Below are 16,026 nucleotides of genomic sequence, written 5' to 3'. Positions count from 1 at the left end.
TGTCAATGGAAATGGCTCTCCTTCAGCATCAATAATACAAGCTGGACTAACATGAGAGTTAGCATGAATTATTTCTGTGACTGTCATGAAAATACAAAAGCAAGCGGGATATTAATCTCTATCCTGTTGAAACGTGGCAACCAGACCGAAGTAGGGGAAAGCATTCTCACAGTGCAGAAAAAAAACGGTCGCTCTTGACGGTGATGGTTTTTTTCATAGATATGATGCTGACAACTACCTACTTTGTGCAGTTATTACATAATGTAACATACATGTTTGCTCTCTGCCCGCAGGGAAATAGTCCTCCTGTGGTGGTGAACACAGACACACTGGATGGATCGCCATATGTAAGGACCATGTCTCATCTCCACGACATCCATGTTACGTCATGTTAAAGGAACTCTTGCAACTTGGAAAATTAATTCTCAAAGATGCCGTCAACAATTTCCATCGTTATTATGACAAGTAATCATTTTGTGGTGGAATGCGGTCTGTTGCTAATCAAAAACATCTGCATTTTAAAACTATTCTATTAATTTTCGGTTTAAATTAAACATTTAAAAGCATAAAAATTGATAAATTAAGTAAAATACACATACCGTTTAAGGCATTCAAAGACGCCGTCAATATGTAGCATTGTAGACTGATCACAAGGTGTCAGTAATGTTACTGTAATGTTCGCTGAAACACACAAACTCAAGACTTGATCTCCGGAACAACATGCTTTTATTGCACGTTTGAATTATAATTAACAGGCACAATAATCCCTAACAAAAACACAGACTTCTGTTGCTGCAGTAAGCCACGCCTGAAACTCAACTCTGAAACCCAGATTTCACTTTCTGTCCAGCCGCCACTCAGCTCCCCTAGGGAACGCATTTATCGCAACACACACACGAGTCTTACTTACGTTTTAATGGCTTATTTACTCTTATGTCTAATATAGGGGATAATACGAGCGTAAAGCTTACTAAAGGAGTTTTAGTTCATGTCTAGAGGGCTCTAATAATGTTAAAAACTGTATTTAGAAGGTTGTAAACAGGTTTTCTATGCTCCAACAACAAATTCACTTATCAATTAACCGTGATTTTCATGCAGTGATTACGGTACATTAAATGATAGCCAACATGAGTAGCTAAACTTTGCCAAACTGCTATCATTAGCGGACACCAAACATAACTCCTGTGCGTGTATTACTTCTGGAGGAACAAAGAACAAGTTGGAACAAAGAGAGCGAAACACAAAGAGGCATTTTGGGGATTAACAAAATAGGGCTTCTGAAAGAAAGGCTTTCCACACTGTATATTTTTGTAGCACTACAATGCTGAGAAAAGTTGTTTTCTAGGTCAGACTTAAGTTCCTTAAATTCCATCTTCCACAGGGACGGCCTTAATTGCGGAGGTAATGCTAATGAGTGGATGAGTTGTTCAGCCAAAAGGCAAATTGGACCAAAGAACAATGTGGCTATTCATCAATAGAGTACCTTCCCAGTCCAAAATGATTGATAAATTTAGCCGGTACATTCCCACCCCTCATTTACAGTGTCGTAGTCACCGATAATTTTAGAAATTCTTTCAGATCCTAGTCTCTGTTGAAAATCAGTTAACTCATGCTTATCTTGGCAGGTAAATGGAACAGAAGGGGAAATCGAATATGAAGAGATCACACTGGAGAGAGTAAGTCTGGCAATGAATTGAATTAAATGAGAAACTGCTTTGTTTCAACAATCCGGTACAAATACTATCCCCTTGCTGTCCTGAAAATTGCATGAGTGAGGCGCAAGAGGACTTAAGGGGAGGCACAGCAGCTTGAGAAAAATAAAGACAAGCATAATTTCCAAACCTGCTTAGCTAACTTCATGTGTTTTTAAAGGCCAGTGTCATAGATATTGACAGTTTGCACAGCAATAGAATCTGGAGTGAACAGAAAACAACACAGAAAATATTTTTTTGCAGGAAGTTTGCTGTGCTAGACTTTGAAAACTCCTAATTTAAGGATATATTCCAACTTTTCTGACTCTCACAGTGAATAGAAGCCATGAAAAACATGATAGTTGCATGATCCTTACAATCTCCATGTGTTCCCTGAAGCCACACTCAAGCGCCTCTAGCGTGATGAATTATTCACTATGTGTTTTGCTTGTAATTGCTACTGCAGGGGAACTCAGGCCTGGGCTTCAGCATAGCAGGGGGAACAGACAATCCCCACGTGGGCGATGACCCGAGCATCTTTATCACTAAAATCATCCCTGGAGGAGCTGCAGCTCAGGATGGCCGCCTCAGGTACACACACACACACACACACAGGGCTTTACAATAATCACCACTTACAGTGCACACAGTAGAATGGCATCTTAGCTTTCAGGTGTTATTGTATTTTTGTATGATTGTAAGATTGTCCTGAAGGGTCATCATGATTGCCGATAAGCGATATTATTATCAAATTCAACATTATTTTGAGATCATTTCTCATTAATGTAATGATAATATATGGCATAATAAAGCAAGTACACTAACAAAAGCAATAAACTTGAATTTCAAGAGTATTTAACATTGCAATTGGGAATGTCAAGCACATTTAATGTCCTTCTTAATGAAAATAAGAAGGACTCAATCAAAAAATGCTTTCCAACAACTGCAACATATTGGGGTACATGGGCTTTTCTTTAAAATCAACATATTTTCACACTGGAACTGTGGCATTCACCTTTTTGCCTTCATTCATATTCGTGTTAGCTCATTTGCAGGCTGCAGCACTCGCTAGCATCCCCAAATTCATCCACTGGCACAAGAGACTCAATGACTGACAGGAGGGTTCACTCACTCCGTTCATTCTGCTATAAAACCAACACGCCCAGATGAAGAGACAAGGGCACAAAGTGAACCCCAGCCTGTTTGATTAAGAGAGAGAGAGAGAGGAAGAAAACAAACATGCATGCATATGTCAATTTAACGAGGCCAGCAAAATGATCAAGTTTGCTTTTATTCATCATAATTGATTGATTGATTATCGTGACAGGCCGAGGTACTAACAATGCAATTACAATACAATGCAACTACAAATACAAAAGAAAGAATTTCATTGTATTGCCACTAGTGGGAAATAACTTTAAAAAAGGGTTTCTAGCAACTTCAAAAAAACATAGCTGCCAGTTTGAGAAGAGACCATTTTAATGTTATCAGTCCTGACAACAAGCGTAATCGTATTGGCGGCTTTGATCATTTGTTTGTGTTAAATGGTGTTATCTACTATAACCGTTGATATATTTAGTGCGCTGCCATTGATACTATGTGACGACAGATCACTGCATCTCAGTGAAATCCCCTCCGAAACCTAGTGTTCAAACACATTTTTTTCTGGTGAAAGATCAAAACTTTAAAACATTTTTTTTTTTTGGAATGCAGCGCAACCCCCGTTGTTTCCCTCGAGAGCCTTGAGTGTGACAATAAATGATATGATTATGAGATGAATTTCAAGCACTTGAGAGCAAAATAGTGATAAGTGAAGCATTTATGTACATATATTCTTGGAGCAGGTCAACGTGTACATTCTGACAGATATTAAATTCAAATCCCAAATGCAGCTTTTGGAACATAAAACCCTTGTCATCATTAACTACACTTGTGCAGTTGCCATTCACGCTTACTATTTGGATGCTGAAAGTTGTGAAAGGATGGACTATTCACCATCCAAATGTGGCCCCTGAAGTAAGTCAGACCGGCCAGTTTAGATGAGTTTAGATCAAAACTGCCAAACATATTTGCAGCAGATTCCTAAAAATAGCAGACTGCACATTTAGGACTATATTAGCCATTTGATGAGATAGCAATTCAAGTGAAGTGAGAAGACAGACGCCAAACCCGGTCTTCAGCTTTCTGACACCAGAACAATCTAGTCCTGTTGTAGGAGCTCACATAATAGCTGACCCTCAGACAGTTCAGTGTGCTCTTCACAATGGCCTTTTGATTGACTGGCTACCAGTCCACAGTGTAGTGCACAAATGGGATAAATTCCACTCCTGAATGTGACCCTGAACGGGATAAGCAGTAGAAAATGGATGGAACTCATCTCATGTTTCTCTGCTTTAACCTCAGCCTTTCTTTCTTTCCTATATTAGTGTGAACGACTGCATCCTATTTGTGAATGATGTTGACGTCAGGGAGGTGACACACAGCCAAGCTGTGGAAGCTCTTAAGGAAGCAGGTGCTATTGTCCGGCTCTATGTTCTCCGCCGGAAGCCGGCAGCGGAGAAAATCACCGAAATCAAACTCATCAAAGGGCCTAAAGGTACGTGGTGGATTGAACTGGTGTACTGTGCTGGTAATTTTGTGGGGGGTTCAGGATGCTTTTTAAATTACAATTACCTGTTAGTGTTCTTTTGTTACTTCCTGTTCTGTACCATACCTGTAACATTGCTGACACCTAGTGACCAGTGTAGAAAACTTCAAAAAAAAAAATTTTTTTGCTTCTTCTGAATGCCTTGTATTTACATTTTAGTTGATTCCGCACATTTTTATGCTTGTAAATGATTCCTTTGGGCAGAATATATGTAAAATTTTCTTAAAGATGCATATTATTTTTACTAATGATAGGCAGTATTCAACCACAAAAAAAATGATAAAGCGAATCTGCAAAATTCAAAGCACAAAGTGGCAAGGGATTACTATATCAGACATCAGTAAAAAGCCAATATCGAGTATCTCCAATGTTAGCAGTATTTACTCATACCTCCTTGGGTCCCTCCTCTCTCTCCCTTTCTCAGGATTAGGTTTTAGTATTGCTGGAGGAGTGGGAAACCAGCACATTCCAGGAGATAACAGCATCTATGTCACCAAGATCATTGAAGGCGGAGCAGCACATAAAGATGGACGTCTGCAGATTGGGGATAAGATCTTAGCGGTCAGTCACTTATTTGACATCCCTGATCATATAGGATCATATCGCTCATTGTGTTGACTCATGCATAAAGAATGGAGCTAAACTACAGATATCATTTTCATGGCCTGATTTTACATTCATAAATATGTTAATAGATATGTGGGATGTGATTGATAAATTATAGCCGCAGCGTTTCTGCCATCTGCTGGAGAAGAGATGCAACAGCAGCTGAACCACGGGCTACACCAGCTACTTCAAAATGGTGTCTCCTGCAACAATGTGCAGATTAAAAGTGAAAGAAGTTGAACAAAATAAGAAAATTGCACCTGTAGCTTTGTACTTTTTTATGACCTAGAGTGCAATAAAAGTACTTCACATGTGATACTAATGCTAATACTTGGGTTTATGATGAACACTATATAGAGTGGGCAGGGATTGTGTTGCTTTAGTAATTAACATGTACCTGTTATTGTTCCTCCTGTACTCTGATTGCTATTGATCTAGTTTTTGTGGCCTTGATTATAAATGCCAAGAGGCAGTGCAAGTCCCTCGCCTCTGTCACAATGGTCTATTACAGCGATATCAATTGCGTCCGCCCGTTTTTTTTTTCGAATCAGGTGAACAACGTGTGTCTGGAAGACGTCATGCACGAGGATGCGGTGGGGGCTCTGAAGAACACAGCCGAGGTGGTGTACCTCAGGGTGGCCAAGCCCAACAACTTGTTCCTGACCAACTCCTACAACCCTCCTGACCTCACCAATAGTAAGTCTGAACACATGATGTCAAGGTGTCTTCATTTAAAAACAGCATTGTTAATATTTGCAAGTCTTCTGTGCTTCCAAGAGTGTACGCCCACTGAAAGGATGAAATTTAGAATAAGACTTAAAAATGAGGAGCAGGAGTGCGGAAGTGACCTTTCCGAGCTGCATTTAAATTTTCCTTGTGATTTCATTTAACCAGCGTATTCCCACATGGATACTGAACTCAGCCACCCCAACTACCTTGGCTCAGATTACCCACAAGCCCTCACCCCCACCTCGCCGAGCCGCTTTTCTCCTGTTTTGCACGGCATGATGGGAGATGATGACATCCCTAGGTGAGTGCTATACTGCCAGAAAGACATGATCTAGTTTAGTATTCTGTGTGGTTTCTTTTCTAGAGAACCTCGCAGGGTTCTGATCCACCGAGGTTCCACCGGTCTGGGATTCAACATCGTTGGAGGAGAAGATGGAGAGGGGATTTTTATCTCTTTCATCCTGGCAGGGGGGCCAGCTGACCTCAGTGGAGAGCTACACAAGGGCGATCAAATCCTCAGTGTAAATACATGTTGCCCAATTGTCACCCAAATAGAAGAACGCTATTAGTCATAGTATGCTTGTTAACATCTGAGCTATGTGTGCATCAGGTAAATGGTGTGGACTTGCGTATGGCCACGCACGAGCAGGCGGCAGCAGCATTAAAGAATGCTGGTCAGACGGTGACCATCATCGCTCAGTACAGACCAGACGGTAGAAACAAACCTCAGCACAAACAAAAAAGACCTCATTTACGATGCTAAAGATAAGATTTGTCCCTTTCAGAGTACAGTCGTTTTGAGGCAAAGATTCACGACTTGAGGGAGCAGCTGATGAACAGCAGCATGGGCTCTGGGACAACCACGCTACGGAGCAACTCAAAGAGAGGCTTCTACATCAGGTACAGCTCCCATAGTGCAAAGTGGTGGAGTCGAACACGAGGCACTGCGATGTAGTCAAGACAACATAAACCAAGTCAATCAAGTGGAGTTCAAGTAGTTTAAGTGGTCTTAATTAAAGGTCCCCTACTATGTAAAACTGACTTTTGAATAATGTGTCCCCAGAGACTTAAAAGGTTTTTGAGACAAAATATGCTCATATTTCAGATTTTCATGACATTCTAAACACCCCCCGTCCCTTTTTGTACAACCATTACTCTACAAAGAGCAAAAAAGCAGGCTTTGCTACATGTCTTAAAACACATGGCTGCTGTAAGTTTGATCAGCGAATAGGTTAACCTAGCATGTTATTGCTGTTAATGTTATCACAGTAGGTGACATAGTTATGCTAGTGTTGCTTACGTTTGTGTCCTCCCCCACTCCTTAATGTTACATCGTTGTATCTGATATATTGCATATTTACATTGCACAAGTGCTGAGTTACGGTGTATGTGTAAAAAGTGTTTAAAGTGCACAATAGCACTTCTTGGAGAGGTAAGCTGGACAAACACAGCTCATTAGCATTAAAAGCTATAGACACACAAAACAGTGTGTTCCCAGTAGGGCACTTTTAGGGCATTTTAAGCAACACACTTTCAATACACTATGGTGGGACCTCTGAGGCTTATTTAAAACTGTTGAGAAATAGTATAACAATTGACATTTACGGCCAGTCTTCAGAAAAAAATATATTAAAAGTATACTAAATGGCACACAATGACTTCAATATATGTCTTTTAGAGTTAGAAATTAATTTTGCAGGATTAAGTCATTTTCTTCTTTCATCCTAGACAGCGTGGGTAGTATAATCATATGCTAATTTTGATCCCCTGATTGCCTCTGGGAAGAATCATTTTAACAGTCGACTGCTGGTCATAATCACAAGCATAGGCATAAAAGTGGCCAGTACGGTGTCGTAATTAAGTGCTGAAATGGACGGCATTTGGTGCATATTAAAAAAACTGGGTTAAGTGCATTTGGCATTTTGAAATGTTGAATGTTTTAGTAAATTATGAATCTCTTTAGCAATCATATTCAATATGTAAATAGAAAAATTGTGTCTTGTTAAAGCTTAAGTCACCAAGCATGAATCAGTATGGCTTTAATTTATCTTACATTGTTACATAAGATTAAAATAGTACACGTATGGTCTTTTTAAAAATGCGGTATGTTAGTGAACCCTTATGGACTGGTAAAATGGACTCAGCACGTCTCACAATAACGCAGGAGAATCACGTGATTTGTCTTAGCCAATCGGTAAAGAACAATAACGAATACGTTATACAAATTCATATATATTCATATATAATGACACACACAATGTAATGCAGTATTTACATTAGCATTTACAAAAGCAGAGGTTGCAGTATTTTACAATTAAAAATAAATAATAAATAGCTCTTACCTTAACAACATCCTTACTGTTAATGTGGGCTGCTAGCAAGCATCGTTGACGACAAATCACGTGCCATGGATTTGTTTTGAAGCCCATTGTCAACAAGTCACGAGTGTCGATTGTGTGTCCATTATGGCGCCACGTTGTCGATTAGCAACGTCTCACGTCCACATTGTCTTCAGCAGCTTGCAACGTGCATAGTTTTTGTTTTAACTTTACTTCTTAATCTGATACGATGTCACCGCCAAAATGGTTGCTGCTGAACCGGTGGGGTGAACTTCCGCCGTCGTAACGTTAGGTAGCAGGTTCGGCTCTTCTTGTTTGAAAGTGATTAAACATCTGTGAAAAATGAATGTCCTTTTCAAGCAAGAGAACATGTCAGCCAAGGAAGTTAATCGTGTATAATGTATTTGGATTTATTCCTAAGAAACTAATGGCCGTATGCCATGGTACTGTGTCACACGGCTGTCACTAACGCCGCCCGTATTTTGGCCTCTATATATCCGATTAATTGTGTAACAGTTTAATTTGCTGTACATCGATTGGTCATGCCTGGACAGTGGGCGCACGGATGACGTCAAGGAAATGCGACTGTAGTAGAGACGTTGGCGGCTTTTTGCGGGGAGAGTTGTCGTTGTGTTCAATAAACGGAGCCCACACGTCCTCTCAAGTCCCTGAGTTTTTGTCCAAAAAAGAGTGACTCTGTTCGCCCTACACTTTATTTATTTATTGTTCCTTTTAGCAGTTGTTTAGTTTGTTGTTTAAAACTTTCCTTGTGCTTTTATAATGGGAGGTGTTAACAGTTTTTTATTGTTACAGTTGCTAGATTATCACTCCATCAGTATCATTATTGATACCAATGTGAACCGATACCTAATTTTCATGTGTATGTATTTTATCATGCATCACTGACAATTAGAATGTTTAAGTGGCCAACAACTGTAAACATGAAGCAAATGATCCAAAAACACATCACAATTTGGAATTTCCAAATACCCAAACATGCATGTTTTTTGTATGCCGGAGAACAATCTGAGCAAGAAAAGTTCCAGCGAAGATGCAAACCCGCGTCTCCTGACTGTGAGACAGACATTCCACCCACTACTGCCTGTCCCCAAACTATTGTTATATAAATAGTTTGACAGGATTAACTTGAATTGTTTTCATTTCTCAGGGCTTTGTTTGATTATGACAAGACAGCAGACTGTGGCTTCCTCAGTCAGGCAGTTGGCTTCAAGTTCGGAGACGTGCTCCACGTGTTGGATTGCGGGGACGAGGAGTGGTGGCAGGCACGCAAGGTCAGCCCCCAGAACGAGGCAGAAGAGGTTGGCTTCATCCCCAGCAAACACAGGTCAGACACACACTCTTTGCCTGACAACATAATACAGTAGTTCGGTTCTCATTGCTGTTTAACGGTCTACTGACTGTCCATTCATAATAAAAATGGAACAGCCTTTGTGCATGAGATGATCCCTAGCTTTAATTTGTGCTTCTTAACCTTTGCAGGTTGGAAAGAAAAGAGTGGTCTCGTGTCAACACCAAAGAGAGGGTAAGTTCATCTGAGCTCTTTGAGTCAGACTGACTAATTTCGAGTGTGTGTAAAACGGTATTCTTGTTATTGTAGGATCATGGTCGGGACACTTTGGGAACGCAAGGTAATTTGCCAGCTCTCTTCTCCACAAATGATCAGCAAGGGAGGAATACAGATTAACTAGATATATTCTCCATTCTGTGACAACACATTCATGCATTTTATGAATATAGTATGGCCCACACTGCCATCATTACGATGGCAAAGCATGGATCAAAATCTAGCATTTTTGTGCATAATTTTTGTCCACAATATTTTTGCAAGGGTTTTTGCATCTGCTTTTACAGCTGTACTGCAGCTTATGTTGTAAAAATAGTCATATAGTTCAGTCCAAATGTAAACTGGCTGGTTCACTGATTGAGAGTTCAGAGCACTAGGCACTAAAACCCAGAGCTGTCAACCCAACTCTAAACGTATCAGGGAGTAAGGTTTACCAATGTATTTTTGCACAGCGACAGCAGCTGGCAACCGTTACACAAAAATGCATTGGTGCATTGTTTATTAATAATAAATCTTCCTCGCTGCAACACCTTTACAAAAAATAGCTTGGCAACATAAACGGGAATGCTATACGATGATGGCAAAAAGAAATCATCCTGATTGCTTCCCTGATCTGTCACCAGGGAGAGATAAAACCTCGCACAGTTATGAGACAGTCACCCAAGTGGAAGGTAAGGCTGTAAAGTAATATGTAAAGTCCATTACTTTAGGCAATAAAAGTTCATTTCCATTGTCATTTCCTATTTCCAAATGTCCGTGCTCTCTTGTCTTTTCCTGCTTAGTTCACTATGCGAGGCCCATCATCATTCTGGGTCCCGTGAAGGACAGAATAAATGATGACCTGTTGTCTGAGTTCCCTGATAAGTTTGGCTCGTGTGTCCCACGTAAGTAACTATGCTGTCAGTCAAAGACATGGAGCTGCTTTGTCACCTGCAGCCATTTTTGGGAGCGATCTGCATAATGCTTTCTTCACTAAGATGCAATATAAGTCAATTCCAAAAACTTCATATGTCACCGGACACACTGCAAGAGACACATTTGTTAATATTTTTGTTCTCTTGACAGATACCACACGACCCAAAAGGGAGTATGAAGTGGATGGGCGGGACTACCACTTTGTGTCATCGAGGGAACAGATGGAGAAAGACATCCAGAGCCATCGCTTCATCGAAGCCGGCCAGTACAACAGTCATCTGTACGGCACCAGCGTCCAGAGTGTCCGCGAGGTGGCAGAGCAGGTGCGTAAACAGCAAAATTACGCTATTAAAAAGTCATTTGAATACCTTGTTTAAAGGTTTTTAACAACGCTATGTTTTTGTGTGCAAGCAGCAAGGGAAACATTGTATCCTGGACGTGTCAGCCAACGCTGTACGACGACTACAGGCTGCTCAGCTCCATCCCATCGCCATCTTTGTCCGGCCTAAGTCACTGGAGAATGTTCTGTGTGTACCCTCAAACTCTTTAAACATTTTGTTTATTACTTTTAATAAAGTGCCATAACAGAGTATTTTTGCTTGTGTGAACAGAGAGATTAACACTCGCCTGACAGAGGAGCAGGCCAGGAAAGGAATGGACAGAGCCCTCAAACTAGAACAAGACTTCCTCGAGTGCTTCTCAGGTAAGAGCACCAACATTTAACACACCACAACTTGATACATGCCGCAAATGCTGGAATTAACTCCTTTATTCGGTTAACTGCAGAGTCTCCTATAATGGACAGATGCGTTGTCTACAAAAGCAATTAACCGCCAGGGTCTCTACTTAGCCATGTCAAAAAACATTAGCATTTGAAGCAATCCAGCCGCTTTATATTCCCGATGCTAACCACTCGTCCACGTGCGGCCGATAAATAGGTACATAAACATAAATGCAAAAAAATAGTAGGTTCCAGCAATTGGCACACAAACAAACCTGGCTTCCCTGGCAGAGGTAATATTGAAGTGGAAACGAATCCAGAGACCAGTTGAAGGTGCAAAGTTTTATCTGTGTGTATGACTTTCATGCTTGCCAGTAAATTTGGGTTATGGCAGCGCCAGATGGTAAACGTGAGCTAAAGCATCTGCATTTACACCTCACTGCACTTTTAGTCATAAAATTGCTCCATTTTATGCTCGAGAGATTTTCAATACACTTTGTACCGATTTCCAGTTCATTGCAGGAGCTTATTTGATCACTCCAGATGGCCGTAATATGTGCTTTTTTAACTCTAACAACAAAATGTAAAAAATAAAAAAATGCACCTTTTGCAACAATGAACATTACATTTACATTTTTGCTGCATAACTGAATGACAGGCTGTCGACTTTAACGAGTCTCCAACACATTTTAACATTTGATGAGACATTTTCAGGGCAGATCACAGCAGCTGATGAATATAAATGATTTAAGAACTAATACGTACATTTGATATGTACCAACTGATATGGTACAGGTGTCCGGTACCTGGGTAATTTTGTGTGTGTTTATACCCTATACCGTATGTTTATTTGCAAGTGTTTTTCCTTAATTATGCACAAAATTTGGTTGTTATTGGAGGGTGTGATTCGCATGTTGGCTACACAGTCAGGAGATCAGGAAGACCTGGGTTCGAAAGTCCGCTTGGGCATCTCTGTGTGTTCTCCCTGTGTGTGGGTTTTTTCCAGGTACTCCGGTTTCCTCCCACATTCCAAAAACATGCTAGGTTAATTGGCGACTCCAAATTGTCCATAGGTATGAATGTGAGTGTGAATGGTTGTTTGTCTATATGTGCCCTGTGATTGCCTGGCGACCAGTCCAGGGTGTACCCCGCCTCTCGCCCGAAGACAGCTGGGATTGGCTCCAGCACACCCGCGACCCTTGTGAGGAAAAAGGAGTAGAAAACGAATGAACGAATAAATAAATTATCGCTGTTTTGTCTTTGACTACAATATATTATTAGTAAAGTCCTATGTAGTATTCTAATCACTAGGCATCAGTAATGTTACATTGATGAGACATTACATTACATGAACCATTGCATGTGCGACATAACATTTTGAAAACAAGTTATCCTCCCATTCCGTGTGGAAGTGGTAAGTTTGTGGCTTTGTCCTTCTTTCCCATTTCTGTTTGAAAACATTCTTAAGTTTAAAATAAATAAATTGGAGGTTAAGTATCTGGCTCGGTAACACCTATGCTTCAAGCGGCATCTGTGTCTTGTGTCCCTGCAGTGGTCCGTAGCATACACATAAGAGTTGCACAAAGTGGTGAAAACAAAGCGTAATTGGAACGTAAACGTGAATATAGGGGTGTTATTTCATGTCTACGGGGCTCTAATAATGGTAAAAACCACATAGAAAGTCAACAGGTTTTTGGGGCTGACTGTGAAGAATGTCCATTTATTAATGTTGCATTCTACTTTATGGAAATTGACTTTTTGGTTGGGCCAGCAACCAATTAACCGTGATAAACGAGAGGCTACTGGAGTGTCTGTAGTTTAGTTGCAAGTCTTGAACTGATTTCTCATTTTCTCTTTCCTCCTCAACTCCCCCACCCCCTGTGTCATCCTGCAGCTGTTGTAGAAGGGGACAGCTTCGAAGAGGTCTACCACAAAGTAAAGACAGTGATCGAGGAGCAATCAGGGCCTTACATTTGGATTCCCACCCGGGAAAGGCTGTGATGCCCTCCCATATTCCATAAACAACCACCGACCGACGCCATCCTTCACCACCAAGCCAGCCTCGCCTGCCGGGGTCGTCCTCCAGAAAAGTCAGTGCTTCGCTGAAGAAGACTACAAATAAGAGATGTGGCACTGAGAAAGATACCAGGAAAAACGAGAGACTGAGAGGCGGACACTGATGTGTAATTAGACTGAAACAGACTTAATTAGTATTCCACTTTCAGGAGGGAGGGCCAAGTACTGAGGCTGTGTTCACACTTGGCATTGAAAAGCCATTTCACCAAAAACAGTTGATTTAATGGTGTCAGACACTGTATAGAAGAGCATAAATGTGCTTTTTCTAGCAAAAAAAAAGCAGCAAATGAGAAGACGCAAGATGCATTTTGATGTCAAGTGTGAACTGACAGATAGAAACAAGAGCAGGTCTGAGCAGAGATGAAAAGGAAGGACAGGGTGACCTAGCAGGGACGGACCCTGGGGTAGTTTTTGTATCACCTGTTGGCGTTCTGTCCTCCAATCAGGTCTGCGCTTGAGTCCCCCATGACCAGGAGTCTTCTCTGAGCCTATTTTTCTGAGGGAGAACAACCTCAGTGACAGATCACCTGTCAAATACTGCAAGGCGCTATTAATTAAAAGCAGTGAAAATGATTATTCAGAGAAGAAACCTAATATGCTGAATTTGTGCATGCATCCTCAAAGACAATGGAAAGACAGGACACAAAACTATGAACGCTGTACGTAAAAATCTTTTTTTTAAAAGGCAAAGTTGAACCGGGGCGAGTTTTAAGCATGTCTTATGATGATGATGGAAAAGGGTGCGGTCGTAATGTGGACACTTGCAGAAACTCTTGACATACATTTTAGCCTCTTATGCACACACGCACGTCCACATACATGCGTGCACCGAAAATACACACATAAATGTAACCTCAGCTGCACACCCCTTCCAAAAAGAGGGGCTGTTCTGGTCACAAAACCCTGGATGAATGTTATCTCTCTGGGCACAAACAGCAGAGCTTGAACGCACCGCAACCAACTCAACCGTCTCTTCCGAATCAGTCCTTCATTCACACTGTTTTCCAGTGGTTGCGCTAAAAGCCATGGTGTCATGGTATATGTGTGTGCATGTGTGTGTGTATGTGTGAGTGTGAGTGTGGAAGGTACAGGTCTTCTTTTACTCTCTCGCTTCCAGTTCTACTCTGCTTTTTCCCTCTTGTGACCACACAGATTAAAGCTCAGTCACAAATAAATGGTCTATATATATATATAAAAATATAAATATATACACATATATCTTTTTTATGACAATTTCTAACAGGACTATAGTCTGTAAAAAAAAGAAAAATATCCAAACATGTTGCATTAGTTCTTTGGTTGAATTTGCAGTTTGGTTTGTGGAATTTCCTCACACTCTATTTTATTGCAGAAAATAGCTACACGGAAATGTTGATGTAAAGATGACCTCACCAATGGGAACCTATACGGCACATGTGTGAAATGCTGTTTTTTGGGGCGACACATGTACATGAAATATAAAATATAGATGACCCCATATGAGAATATATATCCTTTATAACAGCCACAATCAGTACTAATGTATAATAGATAAATGGCTGGTGTGTATGTGTGCCAGAGAGAGAGAGAGAGAGAGAGAGAGAGAGAGAGAGAGAGAGAGAGAGAGAGAGAGAGAGAGTGAGACATGCATATGAAGATGTAGTGCAATATTGCTCTGATGTTATGCAATGAAGGTTTTATGTGTGTCCAGAATTAAAATTATTTATTGCACTGACGGCATTGTGTGCCACGGGGTTAAAAAAAAAAAACAACAAAAAGATGGATTTTAAGGTTTTATGAGCATGTGTTTGTGTTTACTTCTTTTTCATTTTATTGCTGAATTCTCAGAGTGGAAGTATTGAAGTATTGATTGATCAGTCATATTTATTGTTGATTTGTGCTCACTGGCGGAACAGCTGAAGCTTGTGAATGACAAGTATCAATTGTTTGTTATTTATTTCTTTTTGGAATTGTCGCCCGGGTCTCAAGTCTGTATATTTTTATATTATTTTCCACATTGAAAGAGTTATTGGGATAAATTGCTGTAAATATGATGCCGCGTGGCTTTAGATTTAGCCGTGGACACTATTGGAATTGATGCAAAGTACTCAACAACAGCCCAATATAGTGATATCTGAACACACACACACATACAGTACATACACACACACACATGCACAAGGATTGCAGCATGCATCCAGTCACAGCCACAAATTGAATAATGTTTTCAGTTTGTTTCTTTGATCCGTGTATTTCTTAATATCTCTCTCAGTCATCCATATCATAGTGTGATATTCCTTATTTTAAAAATAAAAGTATATTAGTTTTTACAGAAAAGACTGATTATAACAAAGTCAAATGACGCAGAAAAGTATATTTAACAATGACAATATCAAGCAAATTAAAATGTTCCAGTTCAGTGAAGCGCTTGTTGTAAATTAGCTATGAAATAATAAAATGAATTTAAAAATGCTTTCTGAAAACTGCCTCAGAATGGACTTCTGTTTGTGTTGATCGTTGACTTGTACAACCACTAGAGGGCACTCTTTCTCCATGCTTGCCGCCTCAAGCTCAGCAAGCACTTTTCTCCAAACAAAAGCACACTGAGGACTTGGTGAATACAGGAGAAACAATTTGCATGACTCTCCCTCCTTACAAAGGTACCGCCTAATGAAATGCAAATGAGTGGTGGGAAAGGAATCACAGAACATGAAACCTGACATGAAATGTGGCTTCTA

General features: G+C 40.4%; 1 protein-coding gene and 1 long non-coding RNA gene across 3 annotated transcripts in view; one reads left to right on the top strand and one right to left on the bottom strand.

The window, feature by feature from the left end:
- Positions 1 to 8,529, bottom strand: part of LOC131138767 (uncharacterized) — a 65,627-nt gene extending 57,098 nt beyond the window's left edge. Inside the window, exon 1 of the long non-coding RNA XR_009132136.1 lies at positions 8,016 to 8,529. This is a non-coding gene — a long non-coding RNA (uncharacterized LOC131138767). The remainder of the gene's footprint in view (positions 1 to 8,015) is intronic.
- LOC131138765 (disks large homolog 4) overlaps positions 1 to 15,764 on the top strand; it is a 46,526-nt gene extending 30,762 nt beyond the window's left edge. Inside the window, exons 4-22 of one of the 2 annotated variants that reach the window (XM_058087979.1) lie at positions 294 to 347; positions 1,626 to 1,676; positions 2,158 to 2,282; positions 4,118 to 4,287; positions 4,763 to 4,899; positions 5,496 to 5,640; positions 5,839 to 5,974; positions 6,014 to 6,194; positions 6,284 to 6,386; positions 6,459 to 6,573; positions 9,181 to 9,357; positions 9,513 to 9,555; positions 9,631 to 9,661; positions 10,221 to 10,268; positions 10,380 to 10,481; positions 10,663 to 10,835; positions 10,927 to 11,039; positions 11,124 to 11,215; positions 13,128 to 15,764. In XM_058087979.1, the coding sequence (XP_057943962.1) occupies positions 294 to 347; positions 1,626 to 1,676; positions 2,158 to 2,282; positions 4,118 to 4,287; positions 4,763 to 4,899; positions 5,496 to 5,640; positions 5,839 to 5,974; positions 6,014 to 6,194; positions 6,284 to 6,386; positions 6,459 to 6,573; positions 9,181 to 9,357; positions 9,513 to 9,555; positions 9,631 to 9,661; positions 10,221 to 10,268; positions 10,380 to 10,481; positions 10,663 to 10,835; positions 10,927 to 11,039; positions 11,124 to 11,215; positions 13,128 to 13,234 (2,103 nt within the window). In that variant the 3' untranslated portion in view covers positions 13,235 to 15,764. The remainder of the gene's footprint in view (positions 1 to 293; positions 348 to 1,625; positions 1,677 to 2,157; positions 2,283 to 4,117; positions 4,288 to 4,762; positions 4,900 to 5,495; positions 5,641 to 5,838; positions 5,975 to 6,013; positions 6,195 to 6,283; positions 6,387 to 6,458; positions 6,574 to 9,180; positions 9,358 to 9,512; positions 9,556 to 9,630; positions 9,662 to 10,220; positions 10,269 to 10,379; positions 10,482 to 10,662; positions 10,836 to 10,926; positions 11,040 to 11,123; positions 11,216 to 13,127) is intronic. The other variant, XM_058087980.1, reaches the window with a different exon arrangement.
- Positions 15,765 to 16,026: the final 262 nt, after the last annotated feature.

This window comes from Doryrhamphus excisus, chromosome 11 (assembly GCF_030265055.1).
Source record: "Doryrhamphus excisus isolate RoL2022-K1 chromosome 11, RoL_Dexc_1.0, whole genome shotgun sequence".
NCBI classification, from domain to species: Eukaryota; Metazoa; Chordata; class Actinopteri; order Syngnathiformes; family Syngnathidae; genus Doryrhamphus; species Doryrhamphus excisus.
This window is presented reverse-complemented; position numbering and strand designations above follow the sequence as displayed.